We start from the raw sequence: 19,246 nt of genomic DNA, 5'->3' as shown, positions 1-19,246 counted from the left end.
GTTTTGCTTTTGTTTTTCTTTGTAGATTGTTTTCAGCCCTCTTTTTATCATGAGGAGTCATCTTCCAGATCCAATTATCATACATGTGGAGAAAAGAAGCCTGGAACTGAGTGAAACGCAAATGATCCCAGGAAGAGGGCAGGAGAAATCATTGGAAAATATAGAGCCTGATCTTACCCATCACTTGACTTTTCAAGCAAGGTATAAGTTGTGCATTTTTCTGAAAATGCCTGCAATAGAAAAGGAGTTATTGTTTATCATATAACTCGCAGTGTACTACCTTCAAGAATATTAACTTACGTTGTATATTTAGAGCAGATAAGTGAATGGACTGCTGAAAATGCTGCAATGGAAAATTGAAAACTGTGGTTACTCTTAGTTCATCCATATCTGTTTTTGCTGAGCAAACTAATTGTGTAAGATTTTGCATTTTGTAAAAAAGTATCTACCATCTCCTGTGATGCCATAGTCTACCAAATTTTGGGAGTCTACTTTCTTTTATATGAGTCTCTTTTCTTTTTTATATCTGATTAATTTAGTTCCTGGTGTCACATGAGATCATTCGAGTTGCAGAGTGTGCTCATAATGCTGCACTAAAGAAAATGTTAGCCATAGTTTGGACAACTTAGTGCTGCAACTGATTTCTGTTTCTGTTTTCATTTGACAGGGAAGAAGATGATCCATCAGAGTGTGCAGTTCCTATCTCAACAGCACTTATTAAACAGATAGCTACTAAGTGCCATGCAGTTGGCACTGTGAATCAGATACTTTCTGAGTTCTATGGGATTAATAGGCCTTCCCAGCCTGTGTGGCCATATAATAGAAAGGATTCACAGAGGTAATATTGGCTTTACTAAGTGTTATCCACTGAGGTTACGTTGCATTGAAATTAAAGTGTACATATGCAAATAACAGACCTTACATATTTCAGTGTTGGTAAATGATGTAAAATCCTTTAATTTTGTTCATTCTTGTGTTAATCGTTAATTTCATAAATATTTTCTGTAAGGAGGAGCTTCATAAATCATTGCAAATAACCTACTGATATTTTTTTAACCAATGTTTCATCGAAATATCTTTTTCAGTGAGCCCATCTGGGTGTGCTGTTCACCATTAAAAAGTACATAGATTCCAGTCATTAGCAAAAGTAGCTTTAGTTTATTGCACTGACCAATCAGAGAGCAAACAGCACAACTGATACATATGGATTTATGATCAGAAAGGCAATTTGTTTGTTAGTCTAGCTTTCCTCAAATGCAAGTATTGTTTAGCCAAAAGAACATTGTATTGATTTCATTTATTTAATTTTCTTCTTCCAGTGGTTGCACAAACCAAGAGAAAATTTTCTTTCCGTTATTATGAGCCTAGAATAACAACTCTTGGTGCCAAGGGAGTGGTAGTACAACAAAAACATGTAAATGCTCTCACAGTCAAGAACACTGAAATATAGTTATGTGGTTTGTTCTACACAATAATCACAGCTGATACATGGCTCAGACCCTGAATGCGCAAAATTGTACATGGAATCATATCATAGAACCATAGAATCCTAGGGCTGAAAGGACCTCATGCTTAACTTTAAGGACTTAAATAGTCTCATTGAAATGCATAGGTCTAATCACATGCTTAAAGTTACTATTTCATGTTCTTTGTAGGATTAGGGTCTGATTGAATGCATCACTTCATAACATGAGCCCTCAGTGCACTTAAGAACTAATCTCAGTCATCAAAAATGTGTTGCCTATGGCTTGTTAAAGCCTAAAATCCTGTTGAAAGTTCTTAATAAGCAGGATCTTTCAGTGGTAATACAGTTATCTTAAAAACTCACTTTCAATCTGTTCTGACATCTGTTATAACTAGCTTAAATTTATCCAGCTTTGAATCTTTACTATTATGCTATTCACTTGGAAATAACTAAAAAATATAGAAGCAGCTGTCTTTACAATACGTTCTTTACTCGAGAAAGTTAGCAAGAATTGGTTTCCTTTTTTTCTACGTGTGTTCAGCCAAATATTTGAAACCAAGTTATGAGGACTATGTCTAGTTTAAGTCAGACGAGATATTCAGACATATCTTTTCCTATGTTTGAATACCATATATTTGATATATGTAGAATCACAGGGTGGGAAGAGACCTCAGGAGGTCATTAAGTCTTGCCCCGTGATTCACTAAACTGACAACAAAGTTCTCTGCAGGCAGAGAATTTAGATCAGCACAGACAGCTCAAAATACACTGTAGGGGCCATATCAGCCTCCTTTACCTCCAAAATTGAGGTGTTTCAACCATTTTTGTGGCTCCAACAACTCTACTGTGATCACCAGATGAGATTGTTGTTTATGTAAATGTGACTTTATAACCACTAAAATTGTCAGGGAGTAGTATTAGTCAGAGCAGGTGTAGTCATATAACTACTTTTAATGCTTTTTTTTTTAAAAAAAAGATCAGATTTCAAATTAATAAATACCTGCTTTTACAATCTACGCTTAGGCAAAGCTTTTTTCCAACAATGCCCGTGTGTGTTTCAGAATGATATGTCATGATGGGATATAGTAAAATAGTTTCTGAATAGCTAGAATGTCTAAATGCAAATTTAACTTTGAATTAATCATTTTCTTTTCTCAGTAATCAACAGCTCACTCAGTGGGATAGCCCAATGCGGGTGAAGCTGTCACTCTGGAAGCCATGTGTTAAAACTCTACTGGTAGAGCTCCTGCCCTGGGCACTGCTTATCAATCAGTCCAAATGGGATCTATGGCTATTTGAAGGAGAGAAAATAGTTCTACAAATACCTGCTGGGAAAACAATTATACCTCCAAATTTCCAGGTAGCCATACTGTTGAAGTTAACATGCACCAGTTTTATAAATATTCAAACTATTGTTTCAAGGCTCTGTTTCAATCCATATGGTCCACGTTTGTGCTACATTCTAGCCCATATATGTACCACTAATGTACTAGCCACAGAATTTTGCTGATAATTTTGAAGATATTCATACAGTAGCATCAGCACATCTATTTATTATAAACTGAGTATTGTATGGAGAGCATAAAAGGGAAAAAATATAGATCTCCACAAATTAAAGGAAGTAGATTATAGGCAGTGGGTTTTTTATGCTGGTATTTGCTGGTATGGAGTACTGGCACCTCAGCAGCACCAGCCATGGCTGGAGGGTAGGGGTGGGGAGCCGGCTGAGTACTGGCTCCTCTTTTCTTTTTTTTTTAAACAAAAGCCCTGTTTTTTAGGTATATGAATACTTGACAACTATTATTACTGGTATTATGAGTGTAATGGCAGAAAGTTCTAATTATAGTTATTTTCCCTTTACAGGAAGCTTTTCAAATTGGAATATACTGGGCAAACACTAACACTGTGCACAAATCAGTAGCAATCAAACTAGTTCATAACATAACATTCCCAAAATGGAAGGATGCAGACAATGGGGAAGTGGTGACACTGGATGAAGAAGGGTTTGTTGAAGCTGAAATAAAACTTGGTGCTTTCCCAGGTCATAAAAAGGTTAGGAACACATTTCGATAATTTATAACTTTATCATTTCAAACAGGGAATAATCAAACAGCAGATGAAAGCTGTCAAGTGTATAACTATGCACAAATTTTGCTGAAAATATGTGAATTGATTCAAAAGCACAATGTGAAGATAAATAATAGATTAAATATATTTTAAAATCTTAGATCATTTATAAAATACACAATTTCATTAAACATATAAAACTATGAATTCTCAGTGTTTGAAAAATACTGACTGATACAACTAAGAGGAATTCTGCTTAGAAATTGATACATGTTAGTTTGTAATGTAGATGAATTAAGACAGGGTCTCCAGTCTAAAATATGTTTTGATACTGTGTTACAAGAACTTTGTTGTTTTCGTGTCTTCTAACATATTTTTAACATTATCCTGTAGTTGTGCCAGTTCTGCGTTTCCTCTATGGTTCAGCATGGCATTCAAATTCTGCAGATTGAAGATAAGACAACTGTAATCAACAATACATCATACCCTATCTATTGTATAGCACAGCTGTCTGTTTCAAGGCCTCGGTCAGGAGAGGAGGTAGAATATTTTGCATATTATTTTTGTTTGGCTTCTGCAATAGATAGGTATTGGTATTCATTTAAAATCCCAAATTTGTCTTGCAAAAACTGAACAGAAAAAAGTAATTAGTTAAAAGTTCAGAATAAGTAATTTCATATTGTTTTCATTAAAAACAGGGAAGCTATGGTAAATTCAGCCGTGGTAATTAACTGTGATACAAATCTGTGCAAAGTGGTAGATCCCTACACATTGCAGGATTAGTTCTGCCTGGTTTCCATCTGCTCAGAGAATGAAGGCCCTTGCTGTAATATACGTAGTTTAATCCATAATAGCTGTTGAATCACTTCTGAGGATTTATACTAACTTCTCATGTAGAAAAGGGACATCTGCTTTGCAGGATAAAATGTTCGGTTTACCCTTTGGAGAAGACTCTAGTACCTGATCATAAGCCATGGCTCTGTAGATATCCCCCAAAGGTATGCATTTTAGGGAGTGCATCAATTCATTAATATAAGTGTACTGGTGGCAGCACTGTATGTTTAGGAAATAAGTTTACAGTAATCAGAATTCATGCAGGCACAAATATGTATTTTAATTGGTCTTACATGTATTAATCAGGGCATGCAAGTATATGAACAACATACACGTAGAATGTATTTAAATTAATGTTTAATTAATTTATCACTGCAGAGGGTCATTACATGCCCACCCCTTGCTCTTACATACCACTCATGGTTCTACCTTGTTCTAGTGCAGGGTTGCAAACTATATATCCGGTAAGTCAGGAGAAACCATACTACATTTGCCCTACAACTCAGCTTCTAAATCCTCTGTGCTTTCTCCACCCCACAGATGAAGGGAATAGAAAGAGGTTGCCAAATGGAAATTTCAGTCCATGAAGACTTAACATGTCCCCTTCTATAGACAACAAGATCCACCATCAGAAGCTCAGGTCTTATTTATCTCTAGGAGCTGGCTCTTTTGGCCTTTATCCACAATGGCCACTGGAGACATGGGCCACTGGTATGGCTGCACTTCCAACCCATACTGTATGGTATCTATTCCTGCCTGATACAGTCCTAAAGGTCACCAAGTCAAATATAATCTCTTACATCTAACAGCTAGGATCCATCATCCATAAATTCTTGACTCAAAAGAATTGGATGTTTCTGAGTATGATCACCGCATCACCTGCCTGTGAGAGTTTAAATATGCAGGGGTGGTTTGGAGGGAGGGTGCACAAGATGATTGACTAACCCTGTCACCAACTACCAGCCAATGGGAAGGTAACAGCCTGGGATAGGATGGTCACCCCTCCCTCTTGAATCCCCTCTCTGTACAAAAATACCCTACTGGGCGCTGTGTTCTTAATTCCTTATTTGCAACAAAGAAAGCCAGATTCTTTTCTCTCTTATACTTGTTTTACAGTGGTATAACTCCATCAACTACTGTGGAATTATTCCTGATTTATATCTCAATAACTAAGAACAAAATTTAACTCATTGTCTTAAGTTTGATAGCACGGGTATAATGGGGCAGGATATGGCTGAATAGCTGTTGAATCCTAAAGCACCAATGATGCTGAACTTTTAACTGCAGTTTTCTAAATGGTCACTTACAGCTGTTCAAAGTAAAAATTAAATATGAATGAACTCTTATGACCTAACATTATCTTTTTTCTTTCTTTCTAGTATTTACACATACCAGACAGTACTGCATTCAGGATCTGCCCAGCTGGGGAACCACCGACTGAAAAGCTGAGCTCTGTTGCTTGCTGGGACCTGATGTCAGACATCAATCAGCCAACATCAGAAGTATCCCTTTTTCAAAAGCACATATTGCTAAGTTTCAGTCCAGTTGTGTGTGCTGACAATTTGTGGTGCTGGAGCCTGCCAGCTGTGATTAGACAAGAATTTCCTAGACAGAGTGTGTCAGTACCCATTGGAGTTTGTGATGAAAGTGGATTTTGCACCAGGTAAATTGAATAAATGTGCATGATGATCTTGTTTGACTGTCAGTATAAAACTTTATCTAGAAACAAAACATAAGAAATTAATAGAAAAGTTAAAATAACATATGTCCACCACATGTAAAGTCAGATCTCGCTTTAATTTAAAAAAACTGTTACTGTTTGATGTTTTAGACAGTTTTAATAAATGGTTGAACGATATGATCATGTACAACTTGTACCGTTTTACTATTTACACGGCTCCTCCTTTTACATGTATAGTACTATACAACAGTGTTTCCCAAACCACCGATGGTACACAAAAGGTTTCAAGAGTAAATTATCAGAAAATAAATTACTAACTATCAGGAGATAAGCACTGAGACGGCACTGGGAGAGGGGGTACATTGATAAGGCCAAAGTCCCAAAAGGGATACACAAATTTTTAAAGTTTGGAAAACACTGCTATACACAATAAGAGAGAATGAAATCTTTTCAAGATTTTTGAAAATTTATATGAAATAATATAAATTAAGAGTTGGAGAGTACGATGTTAAGTAATGTAATTCCAAACTACAGGAGTTGTTTTTAAGAGTTGACAAAACCGAATTCTATACAAGTGCTTTGAAGATTATCTTCTGTCCGTGAATTTTTTTTTAATTTGGATTTAAACAATTCTGTACAGTGCTTGCAACCCAGATACTGCAACATTAAGAACCAGGAAATGAAATTCACTGTTAGTGAGTTTATTGCCCAAGTTGAATGAAATGCAAAAAGTAAGCAAATGAAATAAATTGTGAAAAATATATCTGGTTTAAAAATCACTTCAGTGTTATTAATTCAAGTCATTAGTAGCACAGACCAGATTTTTTTTTATATTAATATAGTATATTATTTTAACTGCATAATAGTGCTTTAAGAAACATGCTGAAAAATAATAAAGTAGAAATGGAAATATTTATTATGCTTTTTCTCTTTCCATATATTTCTAGAAATCCTAATAGAATTTGAGATGTTTTCTTTGTTAAAATATTTTGTGTCACTATATTTTAACTACATAATCTTAATGTGTTTAATCATTTTAATTTTTAATCACAGAAACACTTATTAATATAAGTGAGAGATAGAAACAGAAAAAGCGACACTGGGGAGAAAATATTTTAAGAATTATCAAGAAAATCTCTCTATGATATAAGGCTTGCTATATCTAAATACATTTTCCCCTTTCAAAACAAGAAATGCATCCAAGAAATTAAAAATAAAACTACATTACCATGCAGGAGACCTGACTTAAATTTCCAGACCTAAAGTCCGATTTTACTCTGACTTATGCATTTTATAAATGAAAAATATGTCTAAAAATCACTGAGGCTAAATCAGTATAAGTGAGCTCAGAATCAGTCATATAGGTCTTTCTTTCTTAGCCAGCTAAGGTGGGAGGTGTTTTGGAGGCAACATACTCAGTTTGTATGGAATCAGGTGGGAATCCTTATATCATTCAGTAACTAAGGAACAATTCCTCTAGATAATTCAGAAGCAATATGGGTGGATTCCAGAGATATCCATGCAGACTTCAAAAGGAATTATGCTAGCAAAAATAGCATTCTTATTAATAGGAAAGGAGAATGTAGAGTTCCTCAGGGTTGTGATGGGAATGAAAGGGCCATACCACTCTCTTCAAAAACTGGCACGGTCATATTTTTAGACATGTTCTTTCATAGAAATCACTTTAAAGAAGCAGATTTTCAGTAGAGGCTACTGAAATTATGCATGTAAACAGTTGTGTACGCAAATCAGGAAATATAGTACCTTTTATTAGCTAATAATAATGCACAATTATTTGTAATTGAAACACTAGTGATCCAAAATGCTAGAATTTAATATACTGATCTTCGTATGGATCATTACTGCAGAGTGTTATTTTTCAGATGACATCTCCATTTACCTGCAACTTTTCCTGAGCTTTTTCTGAAGTCCATTTTCACAATTTGGCACTGAAATGCTGATTGGTTTTAGGTCCTTATATGTCTTCAGTTTAAGGATCTGACCCTGCAAACATTCAGGCACTTAATTTATATACAGGAGCAGTCCCATTAAAGTCAGTTTAGTCTAATGTTGTCCTATTTTTCTCTTGCTTTTCTTTTGAACTGTGTGGTTAGAAGGACTACTCACATGCTTAATGTACATACGTATCTGCAGAACTGGGCATAAAGTGTAAAATAGTGCAAAAAAGATGTTAATTGTAAACTTCAAGTGTATTTCAAGAATTATATCATCTTTTTTTTTCTGTTGTAGAGCCATAGCACTGACTTATCAAGAGCATCTTGGGGTGACGTACTTAACTCTTACGGAAGACCCTAGTCCTCGAATAATTATCCACAACAGGTGTTCTGTCTCATTCCTTATAAAGGAGAACATCAAAGGTGTGGAATTTATGTTGCAGTGTAATAATCAGTATCACTGTCGTAATAAAACCATTATGCTCATTATCTGTACTGTAAGTTTTAATTCTGTGGATGCAGTAGTTTTCACTATCAGTAACAAAGGTAATTCCATTTTTCTAAGAATCAATGCCCAGATTTTTAAAGCTATTTAGGCATTGTGGTGCCTAGCATTGTAGTGCCTGACTGATTTAGGATCCTCCTTCTCATTTCAAAACTGAATTGGACACTTGGGAGCCTATTTCCCATTAGAATGAGACATTGGCTCCTAAATCAATTAGGCATTGCAGTGTTAAGTGCTGCAGTGTCTAAATACCTTTAAAAAGATGAGCCATAGTGATTTTAATGTCCTGGTTTCATTTTGATTTGGAACAACAACCTAAAATTTTAAATTCTCCACAAAATGGAATTATAGGTTGAAACTCTCCAGGCCAGCACCCAAGCTGTGCTGAATAAGACAATTTGCCAGGCCACGGGAGGTCAGTGTTTTCTAGCAGCATTACCAACACTTCCACTGTTTACTGGGTTCTTAGAAGACATTTAGTGGTAAATTCCATCTAAGTGACAGCACAGAACACTGAGAGCCAGGATTGGTGGCTGTAAACAAACTTTATGGGACCAAAGGAACATAGCCACACTCATGATAAATGGTCATCTAGCTAACTAAAATCATGCTGGATTATGGATGTTGCCTGATGAGTGTGTGCTGGGCTAGAAAGGTTCAACCTGTACTGTTCCATTCTTATCTCTACAGGGAGTCACAGCTTCAGGGCAGTCCATCCAGTGAGCTGTCTTAGAGCCAGGGATCCTACAAACCTTGGAAGCCTGAACTGTCAAGAAGCTTAGGAGTCTGGGCTGCAAAATTGCTGCAACCATGGTAGCCGGGGCTTCTAGCTTCAGAGGTGCCATGAGCATGGAATCCCTGGGTCCCCAGTAGCCCTCCTGATGAACCAGTTGGGCAAACTGGCAGGATATTAAGCAGGTTTCATGGAATGTATTGAAATTCATGTGTCCCCACAGAACACTTTGATTCTGACCAATTGACAAATTCTGACAAAAATTATTAGGTAATTCATTGGATAATTTCTGGTCAACTCTAGCTATGAAAAATGAACGTACTGAACAGTAGAAGTAGCAGAGAAGAATATTTTAAATAAATACCAAACAAAAAAGACAAAAAAAGTCTTTGTATCAGAAAAATCTCTTGCATGTGTAACTGTGAATTTTGAACACGAGCCTAATCTAGACATTTTTTGAAATTTCAGATACACCAAAGTTTGAAGTGTATTGCAGAAAGATTCCAGCTGAATGTTCCGTTCATCATGAGCTTTATCATCAAGTCTCCAGTTACCCAGATTGCAAAACCAAAGACTTGCTGCCCAGCATTCTTCTGAAAGTGATGTCATCAGGTGAACTAACAAATGAATGGAGTGATTTTGTAGACATCAATAATCAAGGCACACAGGTAAATCATTGCAATGTATTTCTTAACTTGAAGAGTAAATGTCTTTAAAATCTGGGATAAATTACCTGAACTAGGGGCACAGTACTTAATAGCAACTCCACATTTAAAGGCAAATTTGCATGGAAATATACATTTTTTCCATCAGGTATATATTTTTTCCATCATTGATCTTCAAAGATCAGTACTTGAAGGGTTTTTGCACAGAACACTACCCTGAGGAGTACAGTCATTTTGTTTTTTGTAATTTACGATGGTAGAACTATGTCCTGCATCTCCGCAGAACCAAGCTACATGCTAAATGCATTACTTCCCTTATCAGAGGGGTAGTTGTGTTAGTCTGTATCTACAAAAACAAAGCGAAAGTCCTGTGGCACCTTATAGACTAACAGATATTTTGGAGCATAAACTTTTACGGGCCAAAAACCCGCTTCATCAGATGCAATGTAATACATCTACAATGCATCTGATGAAGTGGGTCTTTGCCCACAAAAGCTTATGCTCCAAAATATCTGTTAGTCTATAAGGTGCCACAGGACTTCTCGTTGTTATTGCTACATTTATGGTACATGGCCTTCTTAACTGTGTGTTCTATTTAAGTTCTAGGAGGTCTCCCTGTATTTGCTGACATTTCAAATCCTGTCTCAGTGCAGGAGGCTGAACTACATGACCTATTAAGGTCACTTGCAGTCATAATTTCTCTGATTCTATGGCTATTGATTACCTTCTAATAAGAAAAAGTATGTACAATATGAAAGCTGGGATGATGTTTCTATGGAATCCTGTTTTTGTCTGTCCTAGGTCAAGTACTATTTAATGTTTTCACTAATGACTTTGATAATTGAGGGGAGATTATACTTTTAAATTTGTGGATGACACCAAACTGGGAGGGATTGCAAGAACTTTGAACAAGAGGATCAGAATTAATAATGACCTTGACAAATTGGAGAATTGGTCTGAAGTTAACAAAATTAAGTTCAGCAAAGACAAGTGCCAGATACTTCACTGAGGAAGAAAAAATCAAATATGTGAATACAAAATGGGGAATAACTGTCTAAGCCACAGTACTGCAGGAAGGATCTCTGAGTTGTAGTGGATCACAAATTGAACATGAACCAAAAATAAGACGAAGCTGTTAAAAAACAAAGTAAATAACCATCTGCAGTGTGTTAACAAAAATGTTTTATCTAAAATGATGCAGGGTATAGTTATATTGGCGCTGGAGAGGCCTCAGCTGGAGTATTGCATGCAGTTTTGGGTTCATCACCTTAACAAAGTTGTGGACAAACTGAAGAGAGTCTAGAGGAGAGAAATAAATATAATAAAAGGTTTAAAAAATCTGACCTCTGACGAATGGTTTAAAAAAATGGGCATGTTTAATCTAGGGAAGAGGAGACAGAGAGGGGAAGTCTTCAAATATGGGAAGGGCTATTATAAAGAGAACAATGGTCAATTGTTCTCCATGTCCACATAAGATGGAAGAGGAGAATGAGGTTAATCTGCAGAAAGGGAAATACAGATTTTAGGGAAAACTTTCTAATTTGAGAGAGAGAACAGGTTATCAAGGAAAGTTGTGAAATCCCTGTTGTTGGAGGTTATCAAGAACATGTTAGATAAATATCTGTCAGGATGATACATATTTATTTGATTCTGTGTCATCCTGGGGAAGGGGTCTGCAACCAAAATAGCGATAAGAGCCAAGAACTTCAGTGCATATGAATGAGACAGTCCTTAAGAAATAACATCAAACTGTACTTTTTGTAACCCCTGTTTTAAGAACAGTGCCCACACAATGATTTGTACCAGTAAGAAAGTTTGCTACTTTCACCCTCCATCCCCAGAACTAACCCCCTCAGCCCCAACCCCCCCCCCAGGTTTAACTTCTCTCCACCTCAGACCTGCACCCCCATAGCCAGGCTTAAACCCTCTTAGTCCCAAACCTACCACCCCATCCACAGGCTTAACCCCTCTGAGCCTCAAACCCAGGATTAACTTGTCTCAGCCGATAAGTTCCTCCAGCTGTGTGCACGCGTGTGCTGCTGCTGTTTCTCCCTGCTCTGTCTCCTTCTCAGTGGGGCTGCGCAGGTCTCTGGGGGGCAGACTTGTCTGCTGCCTTCCCCCTGCTGCCACCTCCTTCTCAGTGCAGCTGTGTGGCTCCAGCAGGGGCAGACTTGGCTGCTCGCTTCCCCCACCTGCTGTGCGGTTGGCTCCCTGCCCTGCTGTGCTGAAATAATGGAACTAAATGTAATTGCTTTAATGGCTGGATCCTTCCTGCCAGCCATTAAACCAATTAAATTTATTTCCATTATTTCAGTGCAGCAGAGCAGGGAGCCTCAAGAGTAGACAGCGGTGGCGGAGTCTGGAGGCTCAAGTGACTCAATGTTGCCAAGCCAGAGCCTTAGGGTTGCTGACCCCTGCCCTGGGGGGAATGGATTAGATGACTTTCTGAAGGCCCATCCAGCCCTGGATTTCTGTGATTCTGTTATTCATGCAAGGTTCTTTTTAAGAATATTTATGAGGGAAAATGAAAATTTTCGATCTAATAGAGTGAATTTCTCTCATTTAGTAATGTCATCATTTCAGATTCCTTATCCTTTCAAAGCAAATCATTGTCATTTTTCCTCTGCTGCTTCATGGACATCAAGTTAATATGTATACAAAAGGGGGTTATTTTGTTCTGTACTTGTATTTTTTCCCCTGGTTTGAAGTAAATGAAAGCTTCCTTGCCTGGGAATCTTTCCATCTTTGAAATGATTAGCATACATGGAATTAACACAGACTGATTGACACTTAAAAATCATCATAGTTTCAGCTGTTTTCCTTTGGGACTACTCACATAATGTTCTTGGTTATTGACTGGCATGTTAATTAGCATGTAGTTCAGTTGAGTTTAACGAGCCAGTCAAGCAATGTAAAGTTTCAAATTCCAGTCATTAATATTAAGCTGCTCAAGTGTTGTTTACAGGAATCAGGCTCTGAGAAGGAATTAGATTTGCATTTGGGGATCCTGTCCTAGTGGGGGAATTCTCTCCAGTTAAAAGTTCTAACACTCCAGGCCCTCAAGGTAACTCAGGTTTTAAAAGTTCCCTTCACTGGCATATAGGAAACATCTCATCTCCATTTTTAGACTTTCTGAACTAGGGTATTAAGGCTGTCAACACAACTTTCTTAGCTCGATGATGAAGTGTTGCTTGAATAGGCAGAACACTTTGCAAATGCTTATATATTATGCTGATATTTTATATGCATAATATAACTACTCCACTTTCACGGTCTACCTTGAAAATAGAGATGGCAGCACTTACTTTAATTCTTTCTCTATCGAAAATCACTACATGTTGTTGCAAGTATGTTCTTTAATTTGTGTAATTATTTAAGTTTCAGACAATAGCATCTTCCACAGATATACAGGTATTTTGTGTTATATGCAAATAAGTTTGTTGGTTGTTTGGTCCAATTATAGTTTGTACATTGGTACTATTGCCTGATTCACTGAGTGGTTGTTGCTTATAGGTTATTGCTTTTGTTGATTTTTAAGGATTTCCATGTAGTCGCTGATTAAATCTCTAGGTCTGAAAGGTTCTAGTCCTTAATCAGACATAACAAAATTAAGTTTAATGACTAGCTGAGAACCCTACTGTGCACAATACTGACACTCACACTGGGGACAAAACAAATCTTTACATACTTGTATTAGTATAATTAGTAAAAACAAAAAAAAAAAACAAAAACAAATGTTCCAAACCAAATGGGAATGTAGTTGTAATGTAAAAATAAGATGAGGTCCTGCACCATGTCTTACGTGTACTTACCCCTTCTTGTGGAAGCCTAGTGGTGAGAGACAGACTATGAAAGTAGTGTCTTGCCACTGGCATGCCATACAAGACCTATGGTCAAGATCTCCAGACCTAGATGTGATTGGGCTTTTTTAGGTCCTGGTGACTGCTATGAATGTTCATATAGATGCCATATCTTTTTTGTCCATAACTGACCTCCTCATTACAATAGTGATGAGGTGTCCTTGTCCTACAGATTAGTGTATTCATGATCTCACCTTATGATATATGTAAGTTGATTCAGTGTTGGTACTTTTGCAGGTGTTCCTATCTTAAAATATCCAAAACTAACATTAGGTCATATTCCTACAATTGCTTGGTACAAAAAAATATCCTAAATACAATATTCCCTGTTCTCCAGTAACTCAGGGTATGTCTGCATTAGGAAATTAGGTCAAATTTGTTAAGGTCAATTTTCTAGCACCTAATTTTGTAAAGTCAAAGGTGCATGTCCACTATTGTACATAAAGTCGAGACAGTGTGTCTCCATTAACATTGTCAGGTTTGACTTTGTCAGCAATGCACTGTGGGTATATGCCCCACAGTTCCTGCTGCCCCATTGTCTTGTGGGTTTCTGTCCAAGAATGTGATGGGATAAAAATGTGCTGCAGGTCATTCTGGGTGTTTGTCATCTGCATCCCATAGGACACTTGTCTCCTCCCCTGTTTCTGGAAAGCAACAACAGAAAGGGTTTTTTCATACTTATGCATATGCCATTACAAGGCTAGCATGGAACCCTGCAGCTGAAAAACAGTTGTTGCAAGTATTATGAGTATGTCACACATTGTGCTGCGGTATGTCCAGAGTCTAAGCAGCCATCACAGCAATCAGTACTCCGAGGCTGACATGGAAGTATATGAAAGGGAAACACTAGAGAGGAGAAACAGGAAGATGCTGGCTGCATTCAGTGATTTCTTCACAGTAGAGCACCAGGTCTGGTGCCAGGAAACAAGCTGAGATGGGTGGGACCACACTGTTCTGCAGGTATGGGACAATCAGTAGTGGCTGCAAAACTTCCATATGCGTAAGGCCACTTTCTTGAAACTTTGTGAATTGTTCTCCCCTGCCCTGGAGCACTGCGATAACAAAATAAGACCTACTCTGACAGTTAAGTACCATGTGTCAATAGCACTATGGAAGCTTGCAACACCAGACAGCTACTGGTCAGTGGGCAATCAATTTGGATTGGGCAAATCTACAGCAGGGGCTGCTGTCATCCAGGTGGCAAAGGCAATAAATACCTTTCTGCTACAAAAGACAGTGATTCCTGGAAATGTGCAGGACATAGTGGACAGTTTTGCCACAATGGGGTTTCCTAACTGCAGCGGGACAATAGGTGGAACACGTATCCCTATCTTGGGACCAGCCCACCTTGCCACATAGTACATAAAACTACAAGGCCTACTTCTCCATGGTGTTGCAGGTGTTGGTGGATCACAACGCCCATTTCACAGACATCAAGGTTTGATGGTCGAGAAACGTGCATGATGCATGCATCTTTAGGAACTCAGGTCTGTTCAGAAAGCTGCAGAATGGAACCTTCTTCCCAAAGAAGAAAATCTCTCAAGTAATGGCAAACGTTAAAATTTCAGGCCAGGCTGAAGAGCTGAGGCGGAACACCTGGGCAACAGTTATGAGCAGCCAGACACCAGGGCAATAAGGGGAGCACAGCGGGGATCACTGTTAATCGGGGAGACTTTGAACAACTTTAGGAATGACCAGATGGCAACGTGACTATCATATCTGTTGCTCTTAAGGAGGTGCCCCCTGGATGATGTGCGCTTGCCTTAAAGCCTGTTAACCTCCCACCCATGCAACACAAGCAATAAAGGCACTAATTTTGCAAGCTAGGTTGTTTTTATTCAGGGTACACTAAAGGAGTTCATGGCATGGGCTTCGGGGATGGGTAAGCAAGGGAATTTTGCCATCAGAAGTAGTGGAACATTCTGGGGTGCCAATGGGAAGGAGGTTAGGAGGGCATATGGTTCATCATGGGCTGCAGTGAGGCTCTGAGCTCCTGTAGCAGGCACCTTAAGAGCTTTGTTTTCTCTTCAGCTGCACCATCTCCTCCTGGGTCTCCAGTTCACACTGAGGGCTCTCCTTTCATCCCAATCATCTTGTCTCTCCCTGAGAGTGGTGCTCCCATATGCATTTAACTGTGCCCTGTCCTCATAGGTAGTTTCTGTGTGCTCTAGGAACACGACTTCCCGCATTCATTTTCTCCTGCGGATCTGTGCCTGTCTAACATCTGGAGGTGGGGGTGAGTGGTGGTCGAACAGCCTGCCATTAAGCACACTGCAACAAAACATGAGTGAAGGCCAGACATTAAAGAGACACATTTACTGTAGTTAAGTTTAACAACACACAAAAGAATCTCATGGAAGAACCTCTGTGAAACCTAATAGGAATGTATGTCATGCAAGGACAAGTTTTGGCTTTTAAACATCCTCTACAGTCACTACCAAGAGATCTTCAGGGACCTGCTTGACATGGTTTGCTTCCAGCCATGGTTAGGTACAGACTGGGGGCATGCTTTCAAGCCTGTGATTGCAAAAGCAGTTTCTGCAGCTGTGCATGCTGCAAGTGGGTGATGGGTGGATGGACCTGGGAGCTATGTTCTTGGTGATTACCATACGTTTCCCCTTCCCCTTTGCTGGGGCATGGAGCCTTTCCCTTCCACCAGGGGCATGAGGAAAGAAAGGGAGGTGGGGAGGGCAAGCATGGCAGCATGGTTGCACTGTTGGAGTTTTGTGTGTCTTGCAGTCACTGCATGTTTCTACTCCCGCTCTTCTGGACACTGAATGTTTCCTCTCCCCTAATAGCCTGGGGACAGGAGAGGGATGGTTCAGGCATGGCGGAGCAGATTGTGCTATCATATGGTAGCGTAATACTCCTTCCCCTGCTTCTTCTGGGTTGCAGAAAGACACATTAATATGCTTAGAGTAAGAAAAATTGATAAGGAATGAACGTTGAGTCAATGTGGGCACAATGTACTGCTTTCTGATGCCGTGACTCTAGGTTACTTATTGGTGGCTTGGCATGGAAAGGTGTCCTATCAAGGAGATTGGAATAAGGCAGGCCTCTCCAAAAAACTTGTAAGAAGAATTAAAGCATACCCATCTGAGAGCTTGCTGGAGATGTGTAAAGCAAATCAGTGCTCTGTCCTCAGACACATTAACAAGTTTTTCTGAGGACCCCAGGCTCTGTAGGTACAGCACCCCCCACAGATCACACCCAACCCACTTGTAGCATTATTAAAAGTGAGAACGCACCATAAATGCCTCCCTGCAATCACAGTCTGACTGTGAATCATCCTGGAAGGAAGTGATGAGGTCCAATGTTACAAAAAGTTCCAAGCTGTCAGTGAGATCAGCTGCTCCATTCACATGCTGACCATTGAACTCCTCTTCCTCATCCGTGTCCTCCTTGCTGTTGCCAGAGACTTTGTGAGGAATCTCTTCAGAGATATCAACAGACTATTTGGGGACAGTGCTTAGGGCACTCCCTAGGTTCCCAGGCAGCTGTTCATAGAAGCAGAATGTTTGTACTGATGACCCAGAATGTCTGTCTGCTTCCTTTGTCTTAGAGTACACCTGCCTGAGCTCCTTTATTTTCACACAGCACTGCTGGGCATCCATAGTCTACCCTTTTTGCTCCATGCCTTGAGAGATCTTGGTGTATATTATCTGTGTTTCTTTTGCTGCTTCATAGTTTACCCAGAAGATTCATACCCACACACAGCAATGAGGTCCTGGATCTCCTGCACACTCCATGCTGGAGCACGTCTGCAATCCTGAGAATTCATGGCCAGATGTGCTGCTGAGGTGCGCTGCCTGCTCCGCTTGCCACTCTGGCCAAACAGGAAATGGCATTCAGATTTTCTCAGGCTGTTTCCTGCACATCTGGAGAGCAGCAGAACTGAAAAGAATGATTAGAGTGGTCATGTTGAATTTCACAGCATTCTTTTGCAGTACCCTAAGGTTGGCTATGCACGATCAAATTTGGCTTTACTCCTCATTGAAAGCAGGAATACAAAAAGTTGACCTTAGGAGCCCTTAAAGTTGACAGAATGAAAGCTGTAGTGTAGACTGATTCCTTATAAACTTGACCTAAATCACATTAATTCTACCTAATCTAGTGTAGACCAAACCTTATGGTTGCTGTTGGGTAACTCACTTATGCCAAGTCTGATAGGCCTCAAAGCCTTAAGCAAATTACTTAAAATATATGACAGGATGTAGGCCGGTAGGTTTCTTGCAATACTGTTATATAAAATACCTTTAATCTAGCTGTGTGGGCAACAGTGTTTCCTTCACACTATCTAAGGGCTTGTCTAAACAGCAACTTACTGCATGACACATCAGGGTGTCAGTCAGCAGCTCAGCATCTTGCCATGAAGAAAGGTGTAGCCATGACAAGTGACACTCTGAACCAGCACTGCCCTGAAGCAGTGCCCACACAGCATGGTACTGTAAAGCTGTAGAATCAAAATCTTAATGGGAGGGTTACATTGATTGTTTGCACCATACAACTTTTGTAGGTAGGGATGCATCAAAACTGAGGAAAAGAGCCTTATTTAGGCTCTCTTACTATCCGTGTTTGGAGTCCAAAGAACTGCTTTACATCCTGTTTTGAAAAAACATTCATTCAAAATTCTTTGAGATAACACCTCAGAGTTATGTTAGGCTATGTTAATTATCAAGAAAGGAACCTGCGTTCTCTGATGAAAAGAAGCAATTTATGTGGGAGACTGGGAGGAAGTAAATTTTTATTAGAGAATCTTTTTCAATCAGTAGTCATCTGAAGGACAGGAACTGCAGAGTAGCTTAAACAGTTTCATTTATGATCCTCCCAAAATAGTCTGTTGCATGAGAAACATTTGTCCTGCTTTTGATATGTAGGTACTTCCTGAATCCAGCTGAAAAGTTTATTGCTCTGCAAAAATACATAAATTCTAAGCAGTGAGTGCTTTTAAAAATCCTAGTTATATCTTGTCTATCTCATTCAGTGTCAGTAGGCTCATGTCAAGAGAGGAGTGAATCTGCAAATATTGTCAATTATGCATAGCCCATGTATAGCCCTGCTTAGAACCCTTCCAGCATCACTTAAATTTGTCTCACAGATAGGATCAAACAGGCGTACCAGCAAGTGATCTAGATATTGCATCTCGATATTGAAATTTCTAGGATATGCAAATTGTGGGTGTTTTTCAAGAGGCCTTGTAATTCTCTTCAAAGACAACACTATCTGCTAGAAAAATAATAGTACCTGAAATAAGTGATGAGTATGCTACTCAACAATGTTCCTTTAGTGTACACTGAAGTGCCTGAGATTTAAGGGGTCACTGATCATTTCCTGTCTGTATGTCTAGTCAATGTGTCAAAGTAAAATCATGCACGTATTATTCCTCTAGAAATAAACTGCTTTACTAATTTACTAAAAGAATTAGTCAGATTCATTATCAGAGTCAGATGAGATTAGAATTAAAAATTGACTGAGATGTAT

At 38.8% G+C, this 19,246-nt stretch overlaps 1 protein-coding gene across 5 annotated transcripts in view; it reads left to right on the top strand.

Moving 5' to 3' along the window:
- The window catches only part of VPS13B (vacuolar protein sorting 13 homolog B), a 903,527-nt gene that overhangs the window by 845,195 nt on the left and 39,086 nt on the right, over positions 1-19,246 (top strand). For all 5 annotated transcript variants that reach the window (XM_074986872.1, XM_074986870.1, XM_074986873.1 and 2 more), the window contains 8 exons: positions 26-201; positions 668-838; positions 2,624-2,825; positions 3,329-3,517; positions 3,926-4,072; positions 5,746-6,029; positions 8,298-8,425; positions 9,709-9,908. In XM_074986872.1, the coding sequence (XP_074842973.1) occupies positions 26-201; positions 668-838; positions 2,624-2,825; positions 3,329-3,517; positions 3,926-4,072; positions 5,746-6,029; positions 8,298-8,425; positions 9,709-9,908 (1,497 nt within the window). The remainder of the gene's footprint in view (positions 1-25; positions 202-667; positions 839-2,623; positions 2,826-3,328; positions 3,518-3,925; positions 4,073-5,745; positions 6,030-8,297; positions 8,426-9,708; positions 9,909-19,246) is intronic.

Source organism: Carettochelys insculpta, chromosome 2, assembly GCF_033958435.1.
Source record: "Carettochelys insculpta isolate YL-2023 chromosome 2, ASM3395843v1, whole genome shotgun sequence".
NCBI classification, from domain to species: Eukaryota; Metazoa; Chordata; order Testudines; family Carettochelyidae; genus Carettochelys; species Carettochelys insculpta.
This window is presented reverse-complemented; position numbering and strand designations above follow the sequence as displayed.